The sequence below is a fragment of the Gadus morhua genome, chromosome 1 (genome assembly GCF_902167405.1).
Source record: "Gadus morhua chromosome 1, gadMor3.0, whole genome shotgun sequence".
NCBI classification, from domain to species: domain Eukaryota; kingdom Metazoa; phylum Chordata; class Actinopteri; order Gadiformes; family Gadidae; genus Gadus; species Gadus morhua.
This window is the reverse complement of record NC_044048.1, coordinates 25,976,908-25,992,454: the sequence shown is the minus strand read 5'-3', so window position 1 is coordinate 25,992,454 and position 15,547 is coordinate 25,976,908. Positions and strand designations below refer to the sequence as shown.

At 47.2% G+C, this 15,547-nt stretch overlaps 1 protein-coding gene across 4 annotated transcripts in view; it reads left to right on the top strand.

The window, feature by feature from the left end:
- The window catches only part of acot7 (acyl-CoA thioesterase 7), a 46,188-nt gene that overhangs the window by 7,621 nt on the left and 23,020 nt on the right, over positions 1-15,547 (top strand). For 2 of the 4 annotated variants that reach the window (XM_030360152.1, XM_030360138.1), the window contains exons 4-7: positions 8,979-9,070; positions 9,785-9,899; positions 10,306-10,320; positions 10,655-10,741. In XM_030360152.1, the coding sequence (XP_030216012.1) occupies positions 8,979-9,070; positions 9,785-9,899; positions 10,306-10,320; positions 10,655-10,741 (309 nt within the window). The remainder of the gene's footprint in view (positions 1-8,978; positions 9,071-9,784; positions 9,900-10,305; positions 10,321-10,654; positions 10,742-15,547) is intronic. The other 2 variants (XM_030360159.1, XM_030360146.1) reach the window with 1 other exon arrangement.

Below are 15,547 nucleotides of genomic sequence, written 5' to 3'. Positions count from 1 at the left end.
GCATAGGACTTAAGGCGCTGCAGCGGTTCAAAGCTTTTTCGCCCCTCCTACACAACCCCACCCCCCACCCCTTAATGAGTCACTGTTTTACAAGCCTTGACTGGAGTGCAACAACTACAAGCAACAATGCGGTAATCACCGTGGCCTTTGTCACGCTGAGGATAATTCTCATTGGTTACCGGGGCTGATTATCTTTGGCTTAGCAATGTGTGCGTGCCGTGCACGTGTTGCTTTGCAAGCGTGTCAATGAGCTGACTCAGAGTTAGTGTGAGTTTCCTGAGAGCAAATGGAAAGGGACCGGACATTGGCAGACAGCATCTCTCAAATTATTGATAGTGTGTGCACTTAAGCACGCATGCACACACATTAAACACAGACACACAGACAGACGCGCTCCTTATGCTCTGAACCATTAAGCAGTAGCTCATTTATTAACGTTCACGTACCAGTAATACTTTGATGAGAGAGAGAGAGAGAGAGAGAGAGAGAGAGAGAGAGAGAGAGAGAGAGAGAGAGAGAGAGAGAGAGAGAGAGAGAGAGAGAGAGAGAGAGAGAGAGAGAGAGAGAGAGAGAGAGAGAGAGAGAGAGAGAGAGAGAGAGAGAGAGAGTCGTGGGGAGAAAAAAGGTGTGAGAAACAAAGAGGAATCCCCTAGGCGACCGTTGCCCTGGCAACAGCCTTGTCCTGGTTGCCTGGTTGCGTGGCCGGTGGGCCGGTCGGTCGCTGAGTGCACAGATGTGACATGACAGGTGGAGAGCAAAATTTAAACGGGCACCTCCACGGACAGCCCTCAACACAGGGGTCCTTCGTGAAGGGAGGGGATCACCGAAAGTGGGGATGGGAGGGAGGGAGGCCGGGAGGAAAAGGGGGGGGGGAGCTATGTGAAGGATGATACACTGGTCACCCTGTGTTGGTCACCCAGATTGCTACATTTGAGTGGCTTTTGGTGGTAGCTTTTTAATTATTCATTTAGTCGTTATATAACATTTTTGATGAAATAAAGAAAGTGGGGAAGAGTGTGCTTCTGGCACCAGTGAGAAAAAGACAAAGAGTGACATTGGCCTGCAGAATGGTGAATGGGGTTTTGTAAGCTTTAATCAATCAGAATTTCTATTTCCTGTCTCTTCTCTTCATTGATTCATTGTGTTTTTTTCAAGCAGCTTGTAACTCAGGGTAACACCTACAGTGTGCACATATTCATCGTGAGTGCGTGGGTCTGTGTGGGTCATCACTATAGTTATTGGAGATTTCCTCAGTGATCGGGATAATATCGACCAATCAGGAAGCTGCATGGATAGTTCCGATAAGGCCGGACAGCGGATCAGTTTACCGTAACCTAGCCTTTAAGACTGGGAAAAGCCAACGTTCCGAGAACCCGATTCCCGGGGGGATTCCCCACTCTCATATTTTTCCATCATCGCTATATCGCCATGCCAACTGATGGTCTGGTCTCAGGTGTGTGCACGTCTGCAGGTGTGTCTGTGTGTGCACGTCTGCAAGTGTGTGCACACGGGCATGTCTGCACGTCTGTCTGTGTGTGCACTTCTGCAGGTGTGTGCATGCGTGCGCATCTGAAGACGTGTGCACGTCTGCGGGTGCGGGGCTCGTGCCGTCGGCTTGTGTGTGTGTGCACGTGTGCATGTCTACAGGGACGTGCCCATGTGCACGTCTGCGACTGTGTGCACGGGTGCATGTGTGTGTGCTGTGCGCGTGTCTGCAGGTATGTGCACGTGTGCACGGGCAGGTATCTGCACGAGTGCCGCTGGAGCGCATGATGCGTTTGGCCCTTTAAAGTTCCCCAGCAGCGGAGGCGCACGGGAAGGAGAGGTTAACATCAGCTGACGTCGGTTTGTTCTGTCATGTTGGGTTAGTGTCCGGTCTCACACTCTGACTGTGGCCCAGTCAGTCCCGGGCTGCATTCCAACAGTACTTCTGTAGGCCGTTCCACTCACCGCGGCTTCCTACGAGACCGGGGCTGCGTTCCAATGAGTGGTTCTATTGCCGACCGGACTGAAGATATCTGTGTGTGCTAGACAGCATAAGCTTGGGAGGAGGTTTGTCTACCAGATGTACGTTTGTAAAGCCAGTCTCAACGTTTTGCTTGGCCCACAACAGTCGGCAACGTCACCTTTCATGACAAAGAAGCAAATCGGCTGTCTCAGACATAGGACTTCCTTCCTAGGAAACAGTGTTCAATTCTATTCAATTCAAAAAACGGTATTGATCCCGGAGGAGCCTTTCCTGAAATTGGAACACAGCCCAGGTCTGTTGGAACGCAGCCCACTCCTTTGGCCCTGTGAGACCTGGACAATGCACCTGCACGCTTCCCCCCTCCCCCCACCTCCCCCGCAGACATGTGCACATGAGGTCAGGCCCTTACTAGCACACATATCACACACACGCACGCACACACACGCGCACACACACTGAAAATCACATATAGAGCGAACTTGGATACACATACAAAGACAGCCCCCCTAAACACCGTCTATTATCTGCACAAGCACACACACGCTTGCCAACACACGCTTACACACCGTCCCACGCCCACTCTGATCCGGAACACACGCGGGTGTGTGTGACTCCACAACACTTCCACCGATTCAGCCCGTGCTGCTCTGCAGGCTGGCGCCGTGGCTCCCTAGAATAGCAGGACCAGGGCTGGGGGGGGGGGGGGGGGCTGGTGTGTGATCCTGCCCAGGCCGGGCTGCCGGATGATGGATGGACCGGGGAGGACCTGGGGCCAGGGCTCCAGACCTAGTATGGGGTTGGGATATTCTGGCAATGATTTCTCTCAACACTGGCGCGGTGCTGCTGTGTACAGGGGGGGAGGGAGCTGGGGGGAGGGGAGGGGAGGGGAGGGGAGGGGGAGTGGCTTTGTCTGTGTTGTGGGTGTGTGTGGAGTGTTGGCATGACTGGCACGCGCTGCAAGCTTGTGTGTGTGTGTGTGTGTGTGTGTATGTGTGTGTGAATGTGTGTGTATGTGTGTGTGCATGTCCATAAGATGTGATTTCAAGTCTGAATGTGTGTGCGAATTGTATTTGCATTCATATTTGCAATTGTGTGTGTGTGCGGGTGTTTTTGTGTGTGTGTGTGTGTGTGTGTGTGTGTGTGTCTGTGTGCATGTCCATGAGTTGTGAATTCAAGTCTGAATGTGTGTGCAAATCGTTTTTGCATTCGCATTTGCAATTCTGTGTGTGTGTGTGTGTGGATGCATTAATGTTAATGCTAGAGATATCTTGTGTATGTTCCTGTGTTAGAGTTTATGCTAGTGTGTGTGTTCCTGTGTTAGTGTTTATGCTAGTGTGTGTGTGTGTGTGTGTTTGTCTGTGTGTGTGTGTGTATGTGTGTGTGTGTGTGTGTCTGTGTGTGTGTGCCTCCATGTGTGTGTGTTTGTCAGTCAGGCAGCATCTCGTCAGGTCTCGTTGCCCCAGGGGAGGCTGATGACTGTCCCTGCTGGCTTCACACGCACGCACGCACGCACGCACACACACACATTCAGATATGAACTGAGGTACATACACTCTCAAAAGATAATATTGACTATAATGACACAAATAAACACACACACACACGCGCATACACACGTTCGACGACATGTACGCAAGCACATACAAACATACACACGCACACACATGCAGGCACTGGCACATAGTCTGGGATCTGCAACGTGCCTGCTTAAAAACAAGCACACGCATGAATCATTCATACATGTGAACATACACACACAACCACTCACACACACACACACACACACACACACACACACACACACACACACACACACACACACACACACACACACACACACACACACACACACACACACACACACACACAGAGTTGGGATACATGGAGGCACACGTTCTTTCTTACTCATGCAGTCTAATGCGTGCTCGTTATGGTTGATGCGACTAATGCATAGATACACACATGCTGCCAGAGCATACACACAGACATAGGCCCTGTCCCTGAAATACATAATGAAGGGCCATGAGAAGCACACACACACACACACACACACACACACACACACACACACACACACACACACACACACACACACACACACACACACACACACACACACACACATGGACGTCAGACGTTCGAGGGCCCCTATTAGTTTATGATGATGATGTTTGGATGGAGATTTCTGTTTAGAAAGCTACACTCGACGTTCCATGTCCTCCGCATGTAAAGAGAGATCTGTGTTTACCTCAAGTTCCTATGAACTCCACTTACTCGTCGCCTGTCTCTAACCTCTCGCTCTGCGCAATCGGCTGCTGCTGGCGCGCAACGATGGAAAATCTCTCATGGGGGGCGGGAAGGGTGGGTGGGAGATGGAGCACAGAGATCCCTCTCTACATCTGTCTCTCTCTGGCTCTGTCTCTCTCTGTATGTTTGTGTCTCTCTCTGGCGCTGTCTCTCTGTAAATGTGTCTCTCCTGTCTCTGTTTCTCTCTGTACGTGTCTCTCTCTGTCTCTGTCTCTCTCTGTAAATGTGTCTCTCTCTGTCTCTGTTTCTCTCTGTACGTGTCTCTCTCTGTCTCTGTCTCTCTCTGTAAATGTGTCTCTCTCTGTCTCTGTCTCTCTCTGTACGTGTCTCTCTCTGTCTCTGTCTCTCTCTGTAAGTGTGTTTCTCTGTCTCTGTCTCTGTGTGTGTGTGTGTGTGTGTGTGTGTGTGTGTGTGTGTGTGTGTGTGTGTGTGTGTGTGTGTGTGTGTGTGTGTGTGTGTGTTTGTGTGTGTCTCTATCTGTCTGTATTTGCGTTTTTTTCTCTGTCTCTGTGTGTGTGAGAGAGAGAGAGAGAGATGATGAACTAGATTACTCTGCCTTGATCAATACAAATCCATGTTATCTAAGAAGAATATATATAATATAAATGAGCAGAAGACGAAGAGAGCGATGAAGAGAGGTGAATAATAGAGACGGGAGAACAGGCATGATGTGAAAAAGAGGTGTGTGTGTATGTGTGTGTGTGGGGGGGGTCATGTTATAATGTAGTGCCGACACAAATCGCTGGAGTTGGGCCAACATCTGGAGTTGCTGACCACAAAAACGGCTCCTAAACACTGATCACTGGCACCAACACACTCAACGCTGGCCAAGATATTGAGATTGCAGATTAAAGTCACGCATCAAGAGGTTTAGTGGACATCTTGGCAGGCTGATGTCCATGCTGTTTTATTACACCGAGGGAGTCTCAGGATGACTCTCCCTGTTCTCTTTAGAAGGCGAGTAAAAGCATCAGGAAGCTACGCCTGTATTTACGGTGCAATGAATGCCAATGCAATAAGGGTGCTTTATAATTGGCTCTATTGACTAATGCGCTGGTATTTTGAAAATCCAAACCCCAAAGGTGCCTCGCTCCTCTGATTGGAGAGAGAAAGTCGCGGCTAAAGCCCAGTTCAGACCAAAGATTCACCTTGCAAAGGCTTGCAACGAGACAGTTTTAGAACGTCGCAAGGGCGGTGTGAACAGGTCGTTGCAAGGAGTTGCAAGGAGTCGCAAGGAGTTGCCAGAGATTGAACATGTCAAATCGCAAGGTCCTGTTTTAGAACGTGGCGATTTAACTATTTGTCTCCAGCCAATCACAGCACAGAACAACTTGTACGTCACGGCCTTACTCCGTCCCGGTAACGTACTTTCCACTCCAGCTTAAAAATGTCAGATTGAAATATCCGATATCCGGAGAATGACAAAACACAGTAACTCTAGCCTACTTCAAAACAAAATAAAAATAAAACTAATTGCAAACCTAACTAATCGCAAACCTAACTAATCTAACCTAACCTACGCAAATGATGCTGTTGCGGCTCTCAGCTGTGCCAGAGCGTTCACAGTTGCTAGGGAAACCACCTAGCGTCGCAGCCTGTTGCAGCGCGTTGCAGCCAGTGTGAACGGCCCAGTTTTAGAACGTCTCAGCCCGTCTCGTCGCAAGGAGTTGCGAGTTGCAAGCCGTTGCAAGGTGAATCTTTGGTCTGAACTGGGCTTAACAATGAAATGGTTGTGCAGCACGCACTTGCACGCTTACACACTTACAAACACACGGACACATGCGGACACGCACTCACACACACGCGCTCGACCATACATGCCTCCGTCTGTATGGTGATGTAGGTAACCACACAGCGAGTGGCTCCACACGCCTCCCTGTTCCCCACTTCCTGCGTGCCGATACGTTTGGGAGCCGGCGAGCTATAAAGAGAGTGCGGTCGGCATGGCAACGTTGCCTGACCGCCGCCAGGCGCTCTCGCTCGGGCGTAAAATGCTAATGCTGCCGTTCCCCATAAGCCGCCCTCCCGTAAGACACCGCCGCTCTGTCCCTGGTTCTGACTCTGTCTCTCTCTCTCCTGGTTCTGACTCTGTCTCTCTCTCTCCTGGTTCTGACTCTGTCTCTCTCTCTCTCCTGGTTCTGACTCGGTGTCTCTCTCTCCTGGTTCTGACTCTGTCTCTCTCTCTCTCCTGGTTCTGACTCGGTGTCTCTCTCTCTCCTGGTTATGACTCGGTGTCTCTCTCTCCTGGTTCTGACTCGGTGTCTCTCTCTCTCCTGGTTCTGACTCTGTGTCTCTCTCTCCTGGTTCTGACTCTGTGTCTCTCTCTCTCCTGGTTCTGACTCTGTGTCTCTCTCTACTGGTTCTGACTCGGTGTCTCTCTCTCTCTCCTAGTTCTGACTCTGTGTCTCTCTCTCTCCTGGTTCTGACTCTGTGTCTCTCTCTCCTGGTTCTGACTCGGTGTCTCTCTCTCTCCTGGTTCTGGCTCTGTGTCTCTCTCTCTCTCCTGGTTCTGACACTGTGTCTCTCTCTCCTGGTTCTGACTCTGTGTCTCTCTCTCCTGGTTCTGACTCGGTGTCTCTCTCTCTCCTGGTTCTGACTCTGTGTCTCTCTCTCCTGGTTCTGACTCGGTGTCTCTCTCTCCTGGTTCTGACTCGGTGTCTCTCTCTCTCCTGGTTCTGACTCTGTGTCTCTCTCTCCTGGTTCTGACTCGGTGTCTCTCTCTCTCTCCTGGTTCTGACTCTGTGTCTCTCTCTCTCCTGGTTCTGACTCTGTGTCTCTCTCTCCTGGTTCTGACTCGGTGTCTCTCTCTCTCCTGGTTCTGGCTCTGTGTCTCTCTCTCTCTCCTGGTTCTGACTCTGTGTCTCTCTCTCCTGGTTCTGACTCTGTGTCTCTCTCTCCTGGTTCTGACTCGGTGTCTCTCTCTCTCCTGGTTCTGACTCTGTGTCTCTCTCTCCTGGTTCTGACTCGGTGTCTCTCTCTCTCCTGGTTCTGGCTGGGTGTCTCTCTCTCCTGGTTCTGACTCGGTGTCTCTCTCTCTCCTGGTTATGACTCGGTGTCTCTCTCTCCTGGTTCTGACTCGGTGTCTCTCTCTCTCCTGGTTCTGACTCGGTGTCTCTCTCTCTCCTGGTTATGACTCGGTGTCTCTCTCTCCTGGTTCTGACTCGGTGTCTCTCTCTCTCCTGGTTATGACTCGGTCATAACCAAATGAAGTGGAAGAAAGTGTAGGCAGAAGAGAGAAGACATTGCTATGACAACCCCCTCCACCTCGATCCTCAGATGTGGAATTCGTTATTTTCTGTCTCCAGATCGACAGAAAACTGAGAACTTTCTAGAACTCCACGAAACCACTCCCAGCTGAGTATATGAGCCCGACACAAAAATGTCTGAAGGGTTATAAATAGTGTGAAATACATGACATTATGATTTAGAAAACACACTCTGTAGACACTGTTTACTGTCAGAACGCTGCCGAGGACTCCATTGCTCACAATATCCCATTACATCAGTGCACCGGTGATCTTGATAGATGCGGCCACAAAAACAGCTCCCACAGCCAAATAATGTCTTTGATGGACTATCATTTCTGTGGAAGGGGAGGCTGTGTATCGATGTGGATGTGGAGTACTTCATTTCAATCACACATTATCTAAATTAAATGTATTATTATTAGAGCTGTCAGTTAAACGCGTTATTAACGGCGTTAACGCAAACCAAATTTAACGGCGTTAAATTTTTTATCGCGCGATTAACGCAAATATTTTATAAAAAAAAAAAAAAAGAATTTTTTTTTTTTTTTTCTTTGGCTCAAAACAAAGAAGCAGTAGCCTGACTGCTATGTTCAAATGACATTTGTTCAAAGCAGTCGTTTAATTGCACTATAGGCTCTTTTTTTGTATCGTCCTGTTTTGATCAGTGTAATGCCAATGTTGTTATCAATAGAAAATCATTTGCACAAGGCAAGCCGATGCACTTCACCATGTTGATAAGAGAATTAAAATGAGAAGAATTATGGGACAAAAAAATCAAGGGATATTTAGCATAGAAAAAGAATTTGCGATTAATCGCGATTAATTAGAGTTAACTATGACATTAATGCGATTAATCACGATTAAATATTTTAATCGCTTGACAGCTCTAATTATTATTATTATCTGCGTGGTGTGCTAATACCTTAGCATACTGTTTCTGCACAGCACAGTGGGTACTGAAAAAGGGGTAAGTAAATGTTGAGGAAGAAAGTATCAATTAAGACACTGTGTACTCAGTAGTATTCTTATATAGATTTTTTGTACCGTAAACTGTGTTGTGTCAATAAAGTTGCCTCATATATCCGACCAGGACTTTATTACCTCTCGCTGTATCTGACAACTTGTGTTTTGTGCTTCTTGATGCTGCGTGATGTGATTTTCTCCATCACAATTTAGCATAATTCAGCCTCATTTCATCTTTAAATTGGGTTAGAAACATTTCAGAATTGTGCAGTCGTACCCTTGACTGGTTTCGTAATGCGTCCACATTTCCATAACTGGCCTGTATTGTGCTTTCGTTCATACGTTCTGATATTCGTCTGTTGTTGCATGACGGTCATTGGGGGATGGGGGTTGGTGATTGGCTGGTGAGTGGTGAGTGGCAACACCCTCACCACGGGATTATTGGCCCTCGCTGTAAATAAACCAGGACCTTGTGTTCCCTGTGGCTGCAGGTTCCAAGAAGCTGACAAACAAGGCGGCCCTGTGGTACGTTCCCTGCTCCCTGAAGAACGTGGATAAGATCCTGGACGTCCCGCCCATCAAGGTATCCGTCTACTTCCTGTTTGGGGGCAGGATTAGGGGTTTAGAAGTGTGTTCTTGGCGTTGCATCCTTTTTAGGAGGCAGGATGGTCTATTGCAGGGGTTCTCAAACTAGGAGTCCCCTACCTGCTCCTTAAGACCCTTTCTCTGTACTGTCTAACCCCTACCTGCTCCTTTATGCTCTCTCTCTGTACTGTCTAACCCCTACTAGCTCCTTAAAACCCTGTCTCTGTATTGTCTAACCCCTACCTGCTCCTTAAGACCCTTTCTCTGTACTGTCTTACTCCTACCTGCTCCTTAATGCTCTCTCTCTCTGTATTGTCTATCCCCTGCCTGCTCCTTAAGACCCTTTCTCTGTACTGTCTTACTCCTACCTGCTCCTTAATGCTCTCTCTCTCTCTCTGTATTGTCTATCCCCTGCCTGCTCCTTAAGACCCTTTCTCTGTACTGTCTTACTCCTACCTGCTCCTTAATGCCCTGTACCAGAACTCCCAAGCTCTGGCTCAATGCTGAATTATCAACCACACAGCTGGAAAAATGCTACAGTTATAACTCCCCCCCCCCCCCGTTGCATCACTTTTCAGTTCAATTAAATGAAAACGTAGACATGCCCCTGTCAAGATCCTTTGACAAGAAGTCAAATCAGCTTATTTTACCCTGAGCTCCAAGCAAGCTGAGCGACAGCTAAAGGCCTAACTGAAGTGTACCTTGGCTCCAGTACACCAGCCCGGAGCAGGAGGAGGCGGGTAGGAAGAGACATGAGGTCCAGAGGACGGTCAGGCAGAACACCACGGAGCGCAACGAGGAGGTCCCCCCGCCAGCCTCCAAGCCAGGTACTGCAATGCACACACACGCATGCACCCAGATGCATGCGCAGTTGCGCACGCACACACGCACGCACGCACGCACGCATGCATGAAATCCTTGTCAATCGTTTCGCCTATTAATTGAATTGAGAGCTGGTTTCAATCAACACACAGAAATCATCATCTAGTGTCACGATGAATGTAGCTTGGGACCTACAAACCAAGGAGTCTCTGATTTATTTACAGATTTTATCCCCGATTCGTTAGGAGTTAATGTTTTTGAATGTAATTCAATCATAAAATGCAATCCATGTTAACGTAATCAGTCCCTAGTTCAGTGTTGTTTGATCTGATTTGAGGTGTGTGTGATTCACACTGTTCTTGTGCTGATTACTGTGGTTTGATTCTTAACCCTTCCCATCGCGTGCGTCAGAGAGACCAATGAAGGGTAAGTTTCCTGGGCACTGTGAGTATGTGTCAGTGTGCAGTCCTGCCCCTGTTCGCCTCATTACAGCATTCACAATACCATTACCATCCTTTGACGGCATTGTGAATGTTGTCTTGCTCTCTCGCTCTCCATCTCTCGCCCTCTGTCTCTCTTGCACACATGTGAACACATGCACGCGCATGCATACACGCTAACGTGCGCACATCCACACGCACACACGCTAATGTGCGCACACATACTGTAAGCACAAGGGTACACACACCAACACACACACACTTTTTATATTTGTTAAGGTTGATTTGTAACTTTAGTGTTTGTGTATGTGTGTGTGCAGAGATCCACACTGTTGGATTCAGCCAATCCAGCCTGATCCATCTGGTGGGACCTAACGACTGCATGATGAACGACTTCGTCCACGGAGGTGAGCCCAACCATCCCTACCCCCTAGGGGAGGGAGAACAGCCCTTTACTACAGAAGGGACATTTATCATGAAGGCATCCTTAAGAGACACATTCAAATCCCCCTGAGGTTTACAATTTAGTCATTTTATCCAATGCAACTTAAAGGGAATTCAGATCCATTGCTGTGGTTCAGCTGGTAGTTAAGGGGCATTCACAGGATGCATACAGGTTAGTCTGCGGACGTTGGGGATCAAACCCAGGATCTTCCGACCGAGGGTCAAGCACCCTTACATCTACACTAGCCTAAGGAAATGCAAATTCAGTCTGTACCTTGACCTGAATACTCTTATAAAGACTTGAAGACTCATGTTAGTATAACACTCACATGCACGCATCTATGGATACAAACATGCACGCACATATAATAACATACACACACACACACACACACACACACACACACACACACACGCGCACACACACGCGCGCACACACACACACACACACACACACACACACACACACACACACACACACACACACACACACACACACACACACACACACACACACACACAGATTAAATCACATACACGCACAAACAAAGCCATGTCCTTATCAAGCTTTAGCGCAGCCGATTCCCGTCATTTAGCGGCCTCTGCCTCTCAGTGATGGATGTTGTGCTCCGGGTTTTACGGGCCTGGCCTCGGCGCCGGAGTACTGAAGTACTGTTTCATGACGGCCTGTTTATCCAGAACACTGTGTTCCGGGTAGGTTCAGCGCCAGGCCACAGGCAATAACCTGCTGCATGTAACGAGGGGCTCTGTGTGTGTGTGTGTGTGTGTGTGGGGGGGGGGGGCAGCGGGGAAAAGGTTGAGGGGCTTTCAGTGGTTTTTGAAGGCAAGGAACGAACTTGAAAATGGAAAATTACAGTTTGTTTACAGGCTCTGCGTGGCGGAGACAGTTCTTTTGTGTGAGTGTGTGTGTGTGTGTGTGTGTGTGTGTGTGTGTGTGTGTGTGTGTGTGTGTGTGTGTGTGTGTGTGTGTGTGTGTGTGTCTGTGTGTGCGTGTGTGTGTGTTCCTCCAAGAGAGACGCAGCCTGCTCGTTACAGAGTGCTCCGGTTCCTTTATGGCTCTGTTTGTTGTGAAGTGTTATGACGAAGGCAATGAAGACGGGACACACTACTAGCCACTAGCCCATTTTTGGTTTGGTGTGTGAATGTTTGTTTTGGGAATGTTTGTTTCGCAAAGGTTTTATTTATAAGGGTTTGTTAGCCTACGAGTAGGTTGACATAACATCAGCGGCAACGGGCGGTGATGTTAATAATACCTTTTTATTTCACAAATGAATCCCAGAGAGACTTGCTAAGAATAACTTTGAATATATACACGGACGAGTGGCAAGCTTTGAGAACGACTCGGGGAGCGATGAAGGTTGGAGCAGATTGCAAGGCTCAAGAGAAACGGCGAGAATAGACTAATGCCCAGATTAGCAGTCTGGGTGGGAAAGCGGTTGCTTGCTTGCTGAACCAATATGACAATCGATGTAAGGCTTTGACACATTGACATGAAGTAATTTAACCCAACCTGTCATCCACAACGACATGCTGAGAACACCGGACACCGTGGCCCCATGAACAGATTCTCTCATTTCTTCAAGCTGTCATTGAGCCAGCTGTGTATCCCTTGTGGAAAATCCCCCAGACAAACCAAAACCACTTAAATGCGCTAATCGTGAGATGGATATAAATACAATAAGCCCAAAAAGACACATGTTTACTGGAGGTCAAGGTAACACACTGTGTATGGCAGTTTGGTGTGTGCGTGTGTGCATTTGATCCATCCCAAACCCTCTCCTCCCTCGAGTTGGTTCTTCTGCCAGGCTTAGAGGGACTTCAGACGCCATCGATTGAAGGGGAACTCTTCTTCATCGAGAGTGAGTGAGAGGGGGAGGAAGGTGGGAGAGAAAGAAGCATGCAGCTGGAAGGGAGGCAGCAAGGGCTCGGCCGCGTCAGCAGCAGATGTTTAATGGCTGACTTTTTCATTTGGAAAAAACACTCAAAGAAACGCACACAGAAATCAAAACCAATTAGGGAAGCAGAGGGGGAACGCGTGCCATACGGAGGGCATTTTATGAGGGGCCGTATGGGACATTATTCAGAATAAGCATGCACATACACATATGAAACCAAACTCATTCACATACTATACTGAAAAACTCGCACACATACAAGTGAAAAGCTTTTACATACACAACTGAAACACTCTCACACAAACAACTGAAAAATGATACGCTCACATACACAACTGAAAAGCTCGCATAAAACCTAGTGAAACCTTTTACATGGACTACTGAAATGCTTTCACACATACTGGTAAAATGTTCTCATATACAGCTGAAAAATGTCCTCTCACACACATATGAAACCATTCACATACTATACTGTAAACCTCACACATACACAAGTAAAAGCTTTTACATACACAACTGATACACCTTCACTCAATCAACTGAAAAGCTCTTATATACTATTTGAATGGTTTCATATGTGTGTATGTGAGAGGACATCTTTCAGCTGTGTGTATAAGAATATTTTACTAGTATCTGTTAAAGCATTTCAGTAGTCCATGTAAAAGGTTTCACTAGTTTTTATGCAAGCTTTTCAGTTGTGTATGTTAGCGTATCATTTTTCAGTTGTTTGTATGAGAGTGTTTCAGTTGTGTATGTCAATGCTTTTCACTAGTACGTGTGTGAGGATTTCAGTGTAAACTGAAGGCGTTTCAGTGTAAACGGAAGGCGTTTCAGTGAAAACGGAAGGCGTTTCAGTGAAAACGGAAGGCATTTCAGTGAAAACGGAAGGCGTTTCAGTTGAAACGGAAGATGGTTGAAAAGAAAAAGCGCGCAATTCAGAAAAATAATCGACAATAATCGCCGTAGCACTGAAAAATGTGTAATCCCCGCCCAACAGCGTGGGCCTCAATTACGTCCGCGTGCGGCGTGCCTCAACGACGTCCGCATTTCGCAGATATACCGTAGTCGGGCAACGGCGGACGTTCTGCTCCCAATCAGTGGCGGGCCGTACTATTAGGCAAACCAGGCATTTGCCTGGAGCCCCGGGCCCCATAGAAAGTTTTTGGGGCCCCCAAATATATATATATATATATATTTTTTTTTTACCTTTACTTTTCCCGATAAAACATTAAGAACAGTTTCTTATTTACAATATTGATCTATTGATCTATTATTTTTATAAAAAATTTCTTCACAATAGTAGCATTGGGATGTCTTACTCATGTTTTGACGATCTTTCCGTGTGCACCCCCCTTCAGTCTGCACTACATGGACTATTCCATGTTACGCGCATCACGCTCATCATGCGTATGCGGAAATTATGTCAAATTCAAAACAGTAAGCGGTAAGAGAGAGAGAGAGAGAAATCGAGTGAGACATAAATCGAGTGAAACATGAAGCGATCGTACGAAAGCGGGTCACATAAAAAGAAAGACCAAAGGCAGGACTTTCTTTCAAAGCTGCCAAAGCTATCCAGCTGTTTTACAGCCACCGCAGTGGCAGCGGGACCGTCGGCGGATCAAGAGCAGCCGTCAACGTCGTTTGCTGTCACGTTACTGCTCCTTTCATTCCAAGTGGCTCTGGCTCAGCCAGCAGCGATGCTAATGACGTGTGTCAACAAACTGACGGAGATGATGCACAACTGGTAGTGAATATTTCTCACTCTCCTTCTTCCACTTTGGTTATTGAAATTTATGACAATAACGATAACAATGACTGCGAGACACATATTCCTGTGGATGACCCAGCACTCTGGCCCAAGCTGCTGTGTCTTGGGCAGGTGCACACATATTCTTGTGGATGACCCAGCACTCTGGCCCAAGGGCCGCAGATTCACAAAAGCATACTATTACATAGTAATGAAAAATGGTGAGAGGGTGAACAGGTCTTGGTTAGTCTACAGTGAAAGTGCAGACCGTGTTTTTTGCTTTTGTTGTTGCCTTTCTGGAAAACAAAAACAACTGAGTGAGGAAGGATTTAAAGACTAGAATAACCTTGCAATGCATCTAATCAACCATGAAAGGTCTGAAGAGCACAGGAAATATAGTGATAGCTGGACGCAGCTATCAGTGGGTTTCCAGTAGTGGTTTCCAGTAGCTCACAGCAGATAGCTGCTGTGAGCTACTGGAAACCCTCAGGTAAATGAGGACTTATGGTTAACAGTCAGTGTAATGTGTCAACATAACTAATCTTATTGTTTTGTATGTTATTCTCAATTTGTAAATAGATAATTAACATTTGCATGAAAGAAGGATAGTGACTTTTGTTCATCCCTTGTATGGAGTATCTCATTATGCGATATAAGGTACTGAGACCGGTAGATGCAGGGGCCCCCAAATGACTGTTCGCCTGGAGCCCCCAAAGGGCTAAGTTCGCCACTGCTCCCAATAAACTGCTTTTCTTCAGATATTTAAAGGACAATGGGGCCGACACTTAAAAGGCTGCGCCTATACTCAGAATCTAGAGTTACATGTCTCGAGGTTTTCAGTAGCTGTGTATATGAGCACATTTTACTAGTATGTGTGAAAGCATTTTAGTAGTTAATGTAAAAGGTTTCACTAGTTGTTACGAGAGCTTTTCAGTTGTTTGAGTGAAGGTGTTTCAGTTGTGTATGTAAAAGCTTTCACTTGTGTATGTGTGAGGTTTTCAGTATAGTATGTGAATGGTTTCATATGTGTGTGAGAGAACATTTTTCAGCTGTGTTTATGAGAACATTTTACCAGTATGTGTGAAAGCATTTCAGTAGTCCATGTA